The 14,895-nt window shown below is 43.5% G+C and overlaps 1 protein-coding gene across 4 annotated transcripts in view; it reads left to right on the top strand.

The window, feature by feature from the left end:
- The window catches only part of THADA (THADA armadillo repeat containing), a 307,233-nt gene that overhangs the window by 197,939 nt on the left and 94,399 nt on the right, over window positions 1-14,895 (top strand). For all 4 annotated transcript variants that reach the window (XM_024753496.1, XM_024753497.1, XM_024753498.1 and 1 more), the window contains one exon: window positions 9,853-9,968. In XM_024753496.1, the coding sequence (XP_024609264.1) occupies window positions 9,853-9,968 (116 nt within the window). The remainder of the gene's footprint in view (window positions 1-9,852; window positions 9,969-14,895) is intronic.

Genomic DNA, 14,895 nt, shown 5'->3' with positions numbered 1-14,895 from the left:
GGCATACACATCCCATTAGTAAGTAATTGTGGTTATTAAAGAATGAAATAAAGATATTTTTTCTTTCAACTTATGTGTATTATTTTTTCAAAAAGTTGTTAGGGCATACATACTTATTAGGTTGTTTGGACCTAACTACTTAATAAATGGAACTGTTAGGTATTTCTTTTGGCCTAGGGGCACCATGAAAAGATTATTGAGGTGCTAAGGGTGCTATGAATGAGGAAGTTTGTAACTCCCTGGCGTATTTCATTCAATTACTTTCATTTTTGTTAGTAATTTGCAAGAGCTTTGTTCCTTAGGGGCATTGGCAAATATTTTACCCCTGGTGTACCTGTACTTTTGAATATTCCTAGTAGTTTTTGCTGTACCAAAGATTTCAGTTTTTATGTTCAGTTTATGTTATAAATACATCTTTCTTTACTTTTTATTTTTTTACATTCATGGCTTAATGTTCATTCTTAGCCTGTTTTTACCTAAAGACTGTAAAACATTTTCCTGTTCTCTTCTACCATTTTTATAGTTTCTTTTTTCTTAGCATTTGATTATTTTCTCCATCTTGAATTTATTTCAGTGCAAGGATTTGGGTACAGATCCAAAGAACTAGTTGGTTGTCTTAATACCATTTATTGAAAAGATCAATCTTTTCACTACTGTTTAAATGTCACTTTTATCATCTTCTGAACTTACAGGTAGTTATTTCTGGACCTTCTATTCTCTATCCCTCCTACAGCGCTTACTGTTTTCTACCTTTAATTTTAGTTGCTTATGTATATATCTTATTTCATGCGCTAGATCATAAGCTCTTTTTATATTGATTTCATCTCTATGTCCTGTAGCTGTTTTCTTTTCTCTTTGACTTCTCTCCCTCTCTTAATCTTTTTATTAAACTTCTGTTATAAAATTTTAAATATACACAAATGTAGACAGAATAATATAATAAATCCCATATACCCATCACTCAGCTTCGACAATTATTGATTCATGACTAATTTTGTTTCATTTATACCACTGCTAACTCTCCTCCTTCAGTATTGCATTAACTGTCTTGACTGAACAAATTACCAGTTTTATTTTTCATTAATGAGTTTTGCTACATCAGAGACTTCCTTATTGATCTCAGTATTGTCTTTAAGGAAACTCAGTAGTTTGAGGATCCAGATATTAGAAAAGATAAATTATCAAGCATAATCAGGCTTTTCCTAAAAAATTTAAACCGGGATTAATCTTACAAATGAATAATTTATAATTTGAAAAATGTTATACATAGCTCTTCAGAAATGTGTCTGTATTCTAAAGCTAGAAACTCTTTAGTTAGAACAGATTTTTTTTTAAACTTTAATACATTTATAAATTTATTTATTTATTTATTTTTGGCTATGTTGGGTCTTCGTTTCTGTGCGAGGGCTTTCTCTAGTTGCGGCGAGCGGGGGCCACTCTTCATCGCGGTGCGCGGGCCTCCCACTGTCGCGACCTCTCCTGTTGCGGAGCACGGGCTCCAGATGCGCAGGCTCAGCAGTTGTGGCTCATGGGTCCAGCCGCTCCGCGGCATGTGGGATCCTCCCAGACCAGGGCTCAAACCCGTGTCCCCTGCATTGGCAGGCAGATTCTCAACCACTGCGCCACCAGGGAAGCCCTAGAACAGATATTATATCACTGTTTTGGAAATTGTTAGTTCTTCATAAGCAAGCCTTTGTTTGTATGTTGGGTTAAGACTGACTACCTCTAAACCTCACCCTTACCCAACAACTCGGGACCCTTGACACTTCTTCTGGGTGATGGAACTGCTCACTGCACTGTCAGATTTGGAGCACAAGGCCAGAAATGATCCAAGACAAATGTATACTCACTCTCTTATTAATACTGTGTATTTCCCCCCAATCCCATTGTGTGGGGAGAGTTTAGAGAGGTGACTCTTAGCACCCCTGCTGCTGCTGCAAATACAGGTTCTGCTCCTGCCACCCTGGCAAGGGGGCAGGGTGGAATTCCACATCAATACGTGCTCTGTTTATTGAGTCTCTCTTTCTGCCAGACAAAGCTGTATATCCCTGGAGTCCAGGAGCTATGAAGAACAGACATAGCCCTTTCCTTCAATGAGCTATGCTCCAGGAAAGGGAAATTGTGGATCGATAACCATGACGACAGGATTTAAAAAGTTAAAAAAAAGAAATGAAATGAGCTGTTGGGCCCTGAGTAGGAAAGTCTTAGGGTGGGGATAGGAGGTGGTTGATGAAAGCTGAGGAAGGCTTTATGGAGGAGGTGGTATTTAAGCTGGGCCTTACAGTATGAATGGAATTTCAATAGGCAGAGCTGGAAGGGGTGTGGGGAGAAATGGAAGGAACATCCTGGACAGAAAACCATTGTCAGGAATGGGAAATCATCCCTCATGGCCACATAATAAGTCCATGAAGTGGAAGAAGTAGGAGGTAACACTAGAAAGGTAGGTTGAGCCTTCTGTGGCCAGCAGATTATTTTAGGACACTGGAGATCATTGAAGGATTTTGAATTTGGGAGTGATACGATCAGGGCTTGGCTTTAAGAAGAGTTGCCTGCAGCCATGTGTAAAATAAGTTTTGGGGGCAGAGACCTGTCCTTTCAGTTGTCCTTTCATCATCTAAGTGTAAGGTCTTTTGGTTCCTGAAGTAGAACAGTGGGAGTGTTACTAGAAAGGAGGGGGTGTGTTTGAGACACAAAGTGAATTTCCAGACCCCTGCAGACTTTGTGTTTTTGTACATTTTAGTCTTTAAAGATATTCATGGCCTGTTTCCCAAGCCAGAGTCAGCCAGGAAGTAATGACGCTTTGTAATTAGCATCTTTTTCCTGGCAGCAGCAACCCAAGGCAGCTAAGTGTCACCTTTTGGGAATTCTCCCAGACCTTTCTAAGGATCTGTCCTCATCTGATAAACGGGTTGAGGTTTGGGGAGAGTAACCACTTGAAATGCTTCCTGGCCTGCCCTCCGGCCTAAGGTTAGATGGGTAAGTAGCCGTGGGTGGCACATGCCCACTAAGCCCATTCTTGTAGGGATGACCGGTATCCAAGGGTCACGCCTCCAGTCCACCCTGTGACCCTCCAAGGCTGGCAACAAAGAGGAGTGTGTGGAGCTCTCTGTACAGCTGACACAGGCAGGCACATGCGCCCGGCAAGCACTGTGCTCTGCGCCACAGGACCCAGAAGCCCGTGGTCTAGTTGAGGATAAGATGAGGGCGCCTAAAGCCGGAAGTCAAATCCTCAGCCACGTTGTAATGATTAGAAGTGGCATATAAGTTAGAGAACTCTTCTCTCTCTTACTTTCCCAGCTTCACCCTCACCCCAACACACATACATAGAAACACAATCTGCCTTTTAAATAATTTTTGATATATCCGTTTCCTGGCAGTCATAACGATTAGGCATGTTTCTGTGAATTAGAAAGTTTAGATTCCTCCTTCAGCATCTCCCTTCTCACCCCACCTCCTTTCAGTCTGACTTAAAGCCGTAAAATACTTCTGCCTGCCTCCCTGCCTTTAGTTCTGTTTGTATGAATTAAGTCGACAGGATAAATATTCGCATTCCCAGCTACAGGCTGAAACAATGTTTGCCTGTTCTGCTCAGTGAGTTGAGAAGAAAAGGGGGCCTGACATCACCCTATACTGTACATTCCCGGCATAGATCATTTATTTAAGTCCCTGAAAAAATACAGATGTTTTACCAGCCGAAATAAAATCCTGTGTAAACACTGGGCTTGGAAAAATGTGGCTCTGACTTAGCTTTGGGGGTTGGAGCAGCCCGGGGAGACGGCCAGGAGGCAGAAGAGCAGATACAGAAATTTTATACTCGGCTGAATGTGATAGGGGCAGAAGTGTTCGCCCCCAGTCTGCATGCTGCACTAGAAGACCAGACTTTGTTTTTAAGGAAGTACAGCTGCAAAAGGGGATAAATTTGTTGATCTTTGGAGTTCGGGATTATTCCTGATTATGATACCTTCACCTCATTTATATCTGACCTCTGAAATGAGCATCCCTTTTCTTATTGGGGCTGTCCTTTCGCATGGCCTGTCTAACCTGGTCCTGTTATTGCTGGATCCTGCTGGTTTTTGGAGCTCAGCTGCTGTTGATTTTATAAAGGGGAAAATTGCCTGGAAGCCGTGCTTAGTGAAGAGGAAAACCCATCTCAGCGTTGCATTCCCAAACAGCCATATATCATCTTGATCTTGTCTAACGCAAGTCACTATTTTAGTCCAGCAGCATAAACCAGACATATTTTACTGGTGCAGCACAAGTTTTTTCAGGGATCTGCCTCATGACTCTTTTTGGGCCTGTGGCATTTATTCAAAGAGCATTACATTTGCTCTGTGGAGTCACTTTTAAAATTCAAAGCTGCCAGCATGGACCCCATGCTTTACACAGATGCTTGGGGCTCCCCTCAGTCTCTCTGTGTTTAGAGTGGGGATGGGGGTGGGCAGAGGCTAACTGTTCTCCAGACTTTTCTTAGATCCTCCCGGAGTTTCATTAAGGCTTTTGCATCTCAGGGGCAAGAAGTCTTAGTCCGCTCTAGCTGCTTCCTGACCACCCCCTCCTCGGGGCAGGTGTGACCATCTCATCTCTGGGCAGTCCCAGGCCTGTGATAGTCATGGGTGATGATGTTGCTTTGCACTTGGTTGTTTTCTGTGTGCTTTTTGTCTCTTTCTGACCGGGTCACAGCTGTTTTAAGTCAATAAAGCTTTCTCCTGTTGTCTTTTTTTTTTTTGCTGGAGACACCCCTAAGTCCACTCTAACCTTTCTCCAAGGGGCCTGCTCTAGCTGGAGGTCACCAACAGTCTTGGTCTGTCCCAGTGTGATTATTAATAGAGCTCTTTTTCACTCTCAAAAGAATTCCTGATTTGGAAGATAAATTACCCTAACAAGCCTCACATGGATATTCCTGACCAAACTCATTAAATCCCCCTCCCTCATTCCCAATCCTGCCGCATATTCTCGTGATCCCTGTCTTGAAGCATGGCCCTCGATCCCCAGCTGCCTGAGGGAAGGTCTCTTTCCTGGCCCTCAACTCCAGGTCTAGAGCAGCTGCCAAGTCCTGCTTCTTCAGCCTCCAAAACATCTCTCAAATGTACCCTTTCCTCTGCATTCCACTGCTGCCATCATTTAGATTGGGGAGGAGTAAGGGGGGGTGTCACAAAATCAAATCGTCAGATCTTCTCATTTTTCAAAAGAGTTTAGACATCAGGGTGATTCTGACGTGAAACCTCCCAATTCATAAATGATGATTTCAAAATACTGTGTAGGCCGGATGAAACATCTGCAGCCACTTTTGGTCCACGAGCTCTTCTTGGTTTCCAGGCTCCAGTTTCAAACGTCACCTTTTGTCTAGACTGGCAGTAGTCTCACTCACCCTGCCCCTTCTGGTCCAGCCGCCTCACTGCCCCTGGCCTTTTCTTTCCGCATTACAGATCTGATCACATAAGAGCTCTGTATGAGGAGGTCTTTGCTGTCTCCAGAACAGAATGCACATCCCTCGATGCTGCCTTTGAGATCCTTCTTTGTCTGACTTGACCCATCTCCAGCTGTGTCTCCTGCTACCCTACGCACACCCTGGCTGTGATCTTGTTACACGCAACTATTTGCTGTCCCCTGAGCAGTCCCAATATTTTTCTTTTACTTAACGGGTTGTTTTAGAACAATTTTGGATTTATAGAAAGAGTGAGTACAGAGTTTCCATGTTATTCCTCTCTTCCCCAACCCCTCTCCCCAGTTGGCTGTTACTAATAGCATGCATTAGAGTGGTATGTTTGTTACAATTAATGAACCCATATTGACACATTATTATTAACTAAAGTCCATAGTTTACCTTAAGGTTCATTTTTTCGTTGTTGGCAATACCAATGTTTTAATACTCTTTAACACTTTTTAATAGTTCACTTTCCTCTGCTTGCGTATTCTTTCCCCAGTTCTGGCAAGGTTCTTTTCAAGGCCAAATATGAATCTCATATTTGCAAATATGATATTCCTGCAAAGCCATCTCTGTTTATTTTTGGAATGGGGGCTGGAAGGGAGGGAGGAGACAGAAAGAGAACTAGCATTTTGATCAGGTGCCGAGCGTGTGCCAAGTACTCTACATATATATTCTTTAAAATCTCTCTACAGTCCTGCCAGATAGGTAGACATTATTATACTCTTTACTGCGAGGAAACCGAGGTGAACAAGTGGCCCAAAGCCCCACAGCTAGGAACTGGGTTTCCACCCAAGTCCTCCTGGCTCCGAAGGCTGTGCTCCTTGCCCCGCCCACAGGGCTACATTCTTACTACTGATCCAGCCTCCCTGCCTTCCCCACTGGATTAGGAATCTACTAGGGTTAGGAATCCACTGAAGTGAGGAGTGCGTATTATTCAGCTCCATGTTTCCGCTCCTAACATGGGGTTGGCACCAACAGCAACTCACCAAACCCATGGGCACGTGTCTTAAAGGCAGAGTTAATACAGGAAGGGGCATCCAATATCGACATCAGTTCAGCAAATGCTTGTTGAATTCCTGCTCTGCACTGGATGTGGTGAAGGGTGAGGCCACGCATAAGAGCAAAGTGATGGCGATGCTATCGTGCAGGTTATAAATCCCAACCAGGCAGCATCTGGGAAATGATTGCTTTTCTGTTTATCCGCAACTAGAATGTAAGCTGCAGGAAAGCAGGGATTCTATGTGTTCTCTGCTGCAGCCCCTAGGACAGTGCCTGGTAATAATAGTTGTTTAATAAATATTTTTGGACTGAATGTTGGAATCCTGTTGCAAATTTGAGACACCTAAAGTGACACTAAACTTCTCAGAGTTCTCCTGTTCTCAGTTACATCCTCAGGTCTGGCAGCTTCAGTTTCTCTGTGTTTGGTTTGATACAGTCCTGTATTATAGGCTGTTTCCAAGTTATCCCAGGCCTGGGCTTGACCACACTCTTTGCCCAGAAGTTCTTCTGGACCAGAACTTTAGGAAAGGACGGGAGGAGGATGAGCTGCCTCACCCCTGCTGTCCTTTCAGAGCTGATGGACAAATGATCCTTCCTGGGAGCTGCCTGGAGCTCCCGGATCTGACCTTGGACCAGAGTTCCAGGGGCCTGGCCTCACTTCTGGACTGAATGCAAAGGATGGCCTCATTTTTCTTGAGAGAATTAAACCCAGCACTCTTTTTTTTTTTTTGGCCACCCTGCAGGGCTTGTGGGATCTTAGTTCCCTGACCAGGGATTGAACCTGTGCCCCCTGCAGTGGAAGCACAGAGTCTCATCCACTGGACTGCCAGGGAAGTCCCAAACCCAGCACTCTTAATGCCATATGAGGGTAATCATATTTTCAAATATTTTCATTAATTATCTTGAAGGAAAAAGTTATCTCAAACATAGTAACCTGGGGCTTCCCTGGTGGCGCAGTGGTTAAGAATCCGCCTGCCAATGCAGGGGACACAGGTTTGAGCCCTGGTTCGGGAGGATCCCTCATGCTGCGGAGCAACTGGGCCCGTGTGCCACAACTACTGAGCCTGCGCTCTAGAGCCCACGAGCCACAACTACTGAGCCCGCGTGCCTAGAGCCCATGCTCTACAACAAGAGAAGCCACCGCAGTAAGAAGCCCGTGCACTGCGGCGAAGGGTGGCCCCCGCTCGCCACAACTAGAGAAAGCCCACTCGCAGCAACGAAGACCCAATGCAGCCAAAAATAAAATAAATAAAATAAATTTATTAAAAAAACATAGTAACCTGTTTCATACATTTGCTCATAAGCCTTTTTTCTCCTCTCCCCTCCCTCTGGCTTCTCTGCTCCTTCTCCTCCCCTGCCCCCTGTTTTGCTTGTCTTCTCTGACCCTGTCTTTCACTTGTATTGCTCTGTCTCTCCTACGTGCTTATTTCCACCGAGGTTCTTCTAAGCGTACCTCCCCCTCCATTTGTTCCATGTAAATAGATCGCTCTCCGTTCCTGGTGAATAACCAGGATCACAATTGTTGTCTGGTTTGTGCCCAAGGTGACAGAATTGATGGACTTGTAGGCCGATTTTCATAAACCAGAGCTACCAAGCGTTTCAAAAACAGCCTTGTTTTTGCCAAGTAAGGTGAGCAAATATAGGACTAAGTTTAAACATCCATCAGGAGTTATTTTTGAAGTGATTGCTTCTAAATGAGAGGCGTTTGAAAATCTCACGGCTTTCTTTACAAGTAGATTCCAAAGTCATGTATTTTGCTGGTGTCTGCTGATTAATTACAGTCCTGTGACACCATGAAAAGCCCTGGTGGTTGGTTTTGTGCAGCTGTGGAGAGAAGTAAAGCTAGGCCCAGTGGCTTTGCCAGCTCTTTCAGGATGCTGGGGATTCGGGCAGAGGGAGGTAGTCCTTTCACTCTGGCAGTCATCACATAAGAACAGAAGCCCCGGCCAGACTCATTGCTCCAGACTTCACGACGGGCGGTGTGAGTCCCTGTGGGGAGTGCGGTGAAGTAGTGATGGTTGATCGGTTGCTTCTGAAATAACAGATCAATTATTAGAGAAAGCATTTGCAGTCTCCACATGGGGACTTGTGTGCCTTCTCCTGTACAATTACTTCTATTTAGGAAGAAAAAAAAATTTTAATAGCAGTTACATAAAATAAGTAATCAAAGTTTCCTTTGACTCTCTAAACCGCAGGTGCTCAGCATATAGCAGATCTCTGACCCGGGAAAACCTACCAGCTCATACCCATTTAGAGTCTGATGACTCTGGATCTCTTATCTTGGCCTCTTAGTTTTCCTCATTGCTTCCTTCTGTATTTAACTCTCAAGTCCCTCACTGACAGGAAAGAGAGAAGAAAAAGTTGAATCTTGTTACTTAGGTAGGATCATGTGCCGCTCTGGTAAAAGATACAATAGGGAAAGAAAAAAAACTGATTATTAAAATAGACTTTCCAAGTTCTTGATGTGTTTATCTGTGCTTGCTTTGCTCCACCCTCCTCCTCCCCTTGATAAGGGCACTGAAGGATTTCTCTGACATGTCTTTTCCCTTGACACTGGCTAAAGTCAGTGGATCCCATTTACGCCCTTGTCCACTTTTGTTCTCTGCTGCAGGTTTGTACTTCTCACAAAGGCCTTGTTGATGTCATCACTGAGTGAACCCAAGATACACTTCCGTGCACGTGCCAGTGCGCGCACACACACACACACACACACACACGGCCTATGGCACGTGCTTGCTGGAATTGTGGCCTTCGTTCTAAATATAGGCAGCTGGAGAGATACAACAGGATTTGTCTTTCTCTGCTTAATTCTGATATATAATGTCATGCAAGAATAAGAAAGTGAGGTGTGTCTGCAGTGCTCCCTCGGCTCCTGACATCTCAGGGAAGATCTAAAAAACCTAAATAGTTTACAGACATCACTGTCCACTGTTTGCAAAGGCAAGCATCATTGCGTCCTGCTTCTTTAGCCAAGCATGTTGTGATAAACCCCAAACCAGATTAGACTCACAGACATTTGATTTTTCCTATGTAGTAAGATTTTGACTTTAAAAAGTACTTTTTTTTTTCCATATGAGACTGCTAAGATGAAGATGTTTGCATTTCTTTGCTAAAATCAATTTATAGGTTGTTTGTAACTAATAAGCTCTTGGCATCTAATGACTGGTCACAGAGTAATCTTCATTTTTTGGACTTGGGCGAGGAACCTAGAGCACAGGTACAGATGAAAGACGTTGGTTTTTCGCCACCTGCTGCGTCCTCCAAGACCAACATGATTTTTCTGCAAAGAGACCAGAGCCACATTTTGCAGGTGTCTGTTTTCTTTGAGGGGAATGTTTTAAGGAAACCTAAAAGGGAGGAACTGGACATTTAGGAAAAATATATTTTCACAGCAGGATATTGCTTTTTCTCTTTTTTTGGTTTAGGTTTTTCATTTGTTACAAGCCTCCTCAGACTCCAAACACAGAATGAATACCTACTTTCAGCAGGAGCTGGCTGACGTCGCTGTTTGTACTAAAGCCAAAATCTGGCTGGCCAAGAGGTATGTTAAAGCCCCACATGAGCATGGAGTTATCAGGGGTTAGGAATACATTGGAGAAATGCTGTTTCTAGTTGTAGGAGTTTTGTTTTGTTTTTTTTTTTGCACTATGCGGGCCTCTCACTGTTGTGGCCTCTCCTGTTGCGGAGCACAGGCTCCGGACACACAGGCTCAGCGGCCATGGCTCACGGGTCCAGCAGCTCCGTGGCATGTGGGATCCTCCCGGACCGGGGCACGAGCCCGTGTCCCCTGCATCGGCAGGCGGACTCTCAACCACTGCGCCACCAGGGAAGCCCAGGAGTATTTATCTTTTTTGAACTTTGCGTTGTGGTAAAGAAAGAAAAATATTTTCTTGACAGTTTTTCTTAAAACTGCTGTGTGGCTGGGGGGCATGTAATATGGCTTTTTATCTGTCCACCAATCAGCTTGTTTTTATGAATACCTGCTGTGTGCCCAGCCCTGTGTTAGATATCCTAACAATGAAAGGCAGTAATTGACTAAATCATGTGATACAAACTATCAGGTACCATTGCAGCTCAGAGATGAGAGATTGATGTTAGACTGGAGCAGCTGCAGAGGGGCCCAGAGCAGGTGAATAAGAAAAAGACATGCACACTGCCTTTTCGGGTAGGTAGTAGAGAAGATTGAATAAGCAAGGCAAAGGAGAGTGGATACGTATTTTTTTCTTTTTTTCATCCTTGCCATCGTTAGTTTTTTCTGAAACTTAGAACATTTACCGTGTGAAAGATGGAGCAAAAAGAATTTCTCAATTTCTCTCGAATACACAAGGAGTCCTCTCTATAACACTCTGTTCAAAATCTGTGTTACTGCAAGGGCCTCCCACCCGCTGCTACATCCTCTGTGATTCCGGGAGAAGGGGGGTCCAGCAGAGGCCCATAGGCTACCACATTCCGTGCTGTGGTATATTGCCTTTGATTAATAATTAGTATGTTGGTTGTCTAACATAACAGCCTCTTTTTTATTTTTCAAAAAATGTGCTTTTGTTCACGTTTGTTGGTCTCCCATCTTATATGGCAAGACAAGCAGTGGTTAGTGTGAGACCCACAAATCAGTGTAATTCAACAAAATCTTGTGAGCGAGCATAGGCTACACGATAGCCGCTGTGTTAGGAGATGTAGGGATGCAAAGGTATAGAAAGAATTAGTCCTGGCTTCAAGGAGCTCCCATCCAGGAGGTGAGAAGATGTGTAAATAAATAATTTTCATCGAATATGGTGAGTATGATAACAAATGTATGTAGTAGGTACAGGAGTAGCCCGGCGTTTGGAGGGTGGATGCCTTCAAGAGTTGGGAATTTTGCCAAGTGGCCAGGGTAGGGCGGGGTGTTCCAGGCTCAGGGAATGTCATAGGCAAAAACATAGCAATATGAAATGACATGGTGAGTGTGGAGAACTAGAAAGAAGTTAGCTCTTCTGAAACCTAAAGTATAAGGTATGTGTAGCAGAGAATGGGGCTGAGGAGATACATGGAGGCCGCTTGGTGAAAGGAAAGCAACCCAGTGAAGAATTTCTCAGTGGGTAGAGATGTGAGTCTCCATGTTTGTCTAAACACCTGTATCTTTGGCCAGAGATATTGATGGGGAAATTCTCTAGTATCTGAAATGCCAGTAAAGTGATGGTTGATGGTTAGCCTCTCATTTTTAGTACGATTTTTGTTTTCTCTCTTTTATTTAGAGAACAGGAGTTCATTGACCATAAACTGCTCCCCTGAGCCTAGTATCATTTGGCTTCTGTGTGGCTTTTAGAGAACTTCCCAAGATGCCTTTTTTGAGAGAACAAAGAATTGTGATCATATTTGTACTCTCATCTGTTTACCAATTAGTAGGCCTGGTCCTCGTAGCTATTATTTCTGGGGATCAGGAAGTCAGGGAAACGATCCTATTGAAACCCCTGCTTCCAGCCAGGACTGCCCCAAGACAGAATCTGAATCTCCTGTTCTTAAAGTTCTATAAGGAAGGAATTTCTGCCCCCTTAGTTTGCTACCCCTTGATGGGTCTTATAGAAATTCATCATCTGTTGGCTTCCTGAGTCAATTCCTGCTTGTTGGCTGGGAAGGAGGAGATAGAGTAATAGGCCAGCCATCTGAATGGGCCTTCATGTTGTGCAGTTCCCTGTGATGGATGACAAAGCTACCATCAGCCCCCTCTTCAGCTGGAGAAGTCCTCCTGGCCTTCTAATTGCACTTAGAAAATTGCAGTTTTCTAATCAGTCTTTTCATTATTGTCTGCATCCACCCTTCCCCCCAATTCTCTGATTTTCCTCCATGATTTTCCAGCCCTAGAAAACAAAGGCATGAATCAATGAAATTCACTGGGTTTCCACCTTCTTTGCCCAGAGTCCAGGAAAGCCACTTTTATGTTTCCAGTACAGTCAACTCTTTATTATCCAAGTGTGAACTTTACACTCCGTGGGTGGTCTGTAACACCAGGCTTCCTCTTGGTCCCCAGTTCACTTTTACCATATTAAGCAGGATGTGTTCAGAGCCTGGAATAGAGTTTGAAAGGAAAACACATGGCCAGAACACAATGTATCCCAAAGCCACGTGTCAGTTTTTCTGGATTATCCACATCACTGGCAGGATAACTTTGAGTTTCCTGAATAGGAAGGTATAGAATCAGATATAAGTAATGAAGCCTCAGCCTGTTGCATGCCTGCCCTGCCCTTGCGGTCCTCAGAGAGTGTTGTCCCAGAAAGTGTTTGTCTGCACCGGGAGCCCCATGCTCAGATGAGCCACTTATGGGTCCTAGTGGGCCCTTCTCAAAGCCAACCCCTGACTTACATTCTCACATTCTTTTCCCCTGAAAACCATTACAATGCAGAGCATTCCAAATTTGGCTGCTGAAGAGGCTCCTTTATGTCCATAGAAATTTACGAAAGAAAGAGGAATAAATGTTCTTTCGTGCCTACTAAGGATTTTCTGTATCTTTTTAGTATAGCTTGAAATGTCAGTGTTATTGCAAAAAAAAAAAAGTCGGTTTAAATTTTAGCACTAACACCTTTTTCCTTCTTCAATTTATGTTGATCATTAGCTTGAGCTTATTCAGTCCAGTGTGTACAAAAACATTAGTGAGGATGTAATTTATTTATTCCCCAAAAAGGGTTTTAAAAAAAAAAGCACATTGGAGCCATTGGATGACCAGTTCCGTTTTTAAAATTTTAACCCCGAAATTGAGGGCATATAAAATAAAGACTTTTGTCATATATTTGTGTTTTGACTTTGCAAGATTAATAGGGATTTATATGAGGTGATTAAGCAATAGCCATGGATTTGTTGGGGAATTTTTGGTGATGAATGGCCAGCTGGCAACATGGCCTGAGTAGGGGACTGGGCTTCTGCTCTTACAGGCCGCTTTTCATTCCAAGATGTCAAAGCCTTTATGGAAATCAGCTGGTTAATCCTTCAAGTCCCTTCCTTCCCCTTTTTCCTCCATCCCTCTCTCCTCAATCCAGTTTACTGTCTCTCTCCTGGTGCAAAGGCAGTTTACCAACTACTGAAGGAGAACTAAGCTGACCCAGGTCAGAAACTGGTGGCCTGGCGAGGCTGGCTGTGGGAGAGGAGGTCAGTGCAGCCCCGCTCGAGGCCCTGTCTGCTGCCCTTGCTATGTACAGATTCCAGCTCTTCTGTCCCAGCTGGATCACAGGCCCCACCTGAATAGGAAGGACTTTTAAAAAGCCCTGTCAAGTAAGAGAAAGAGGAGAAAAGATTTATTTACTTTGATTGAGAGTTGGAATTACTGTTATTTTGGGCTTAAAATTTTTCAGAAATCAATTCAGTTATCTAGCGTCTCCTTTGGTTATAAAAAGAAAAACGTCTGTCTGTGTGTGTGTGTATGTGTGTGTCCTTTTAGTAAATGTGGTAAACTTAATGGACTGTCAGATTCCATGCAATGGATGATGTGATGACCAAGAAGAAAAATGTGTCCTACTGAATTTTTTTCACATTTTTTTCTTGACTGTCAGTGTAGTTTGTGCTCATCATAGGAAATTAGGGAAAAGAAGAGAATATAAGTCTACTCTTACCAACATCTAGTGGAACCCACTGTTATTGGTTAACAGTTTCATGTTATTTACTTCATCTTTCTTCCTATGCTTTTTTAATGTAGTTGAGATTATGCTGTATATGTGTAAGCTGTAGCTTACTTTTTCCATTTAACAGTATCGTGAAAGCATTTGCTCTTATTGAAAACTCTTTATGGTGTAGCTGCTATGGAAAATAGTATGGTGTTTCCTCAAAAAAATTAAAAATAGAATTACCATATGATCTAGCAATTCCACTTCTGGGTATAGACCCAAATTAATTGAAAGCAGAATCTTGAAGAGATATTTGTACATGTTCTAGTTGCATTATTCACAATAGCCAAGAAGTAGAAGTAACCCAAGTGTCCATTGATGGATGAATGGATAAACAAATGTGGTATATATGGACAATAGAATATTATTAAGCCTTAAAAATGAGGGAAATTCTAACACACAGTACCACGTGGATGAACCTTGAGCACATAATGCAAAGTGAAATAAGCCAATGACAGAAAGACAAATGCTACATGATTGCACTTATGTGAGGTGCCTGGGGTAGTCAGACTCAAAGACTCAGAAAGTAGAATGGTGGTTACCAGGGGCTGGGGGAAGGGAAATAGTTAGTGTTCACCTAATAGAGTTTTAGTTTTACAGTATGAAAAGAGTTCTGGAAATTGGTGGTACACCCATGTGAATGTGCTTAACACTCCTAAACTTCACACTTCAAATGGTTAAGATGGGCTTCCCTGGTGGCGCAGTGGTTGGGAGTCCGCCTGCCGATGCAGGGGACACGGGTTCGTGCCCCGGTCCGGGAGGATCCCACATGCCGCGGAGTGGCTGGGGCTGTGGGCCATGGCCACTGAGCCTGGGGGGCCAGAGCCTGTGCTCTGCAAA

This window comes from Neophocaena asiaeorientalis, unplaced genomic scaffold, assembly GCF_003031525.2.
Source record: "Neophocaena asiaeorientalis asiaeorientalis breed wild unplaced genomic scaffold, Neophocaena_asiaeorientalis_V1.1 scaffold171, whole genome shotgun sequence".
In the NCBI taxonomy this organism is placed as follows: Eukaryota; Metazoa; Chordata; class Mammalia; order Artiodactyla; family Phocoenidae; genus Neophocaena; species Neophocaena asiaeorientalis.
Note: the sequence above shows the minus strand (reverse complement) of the source record. Positions and strands in the feature narration are given on the sequence as shown.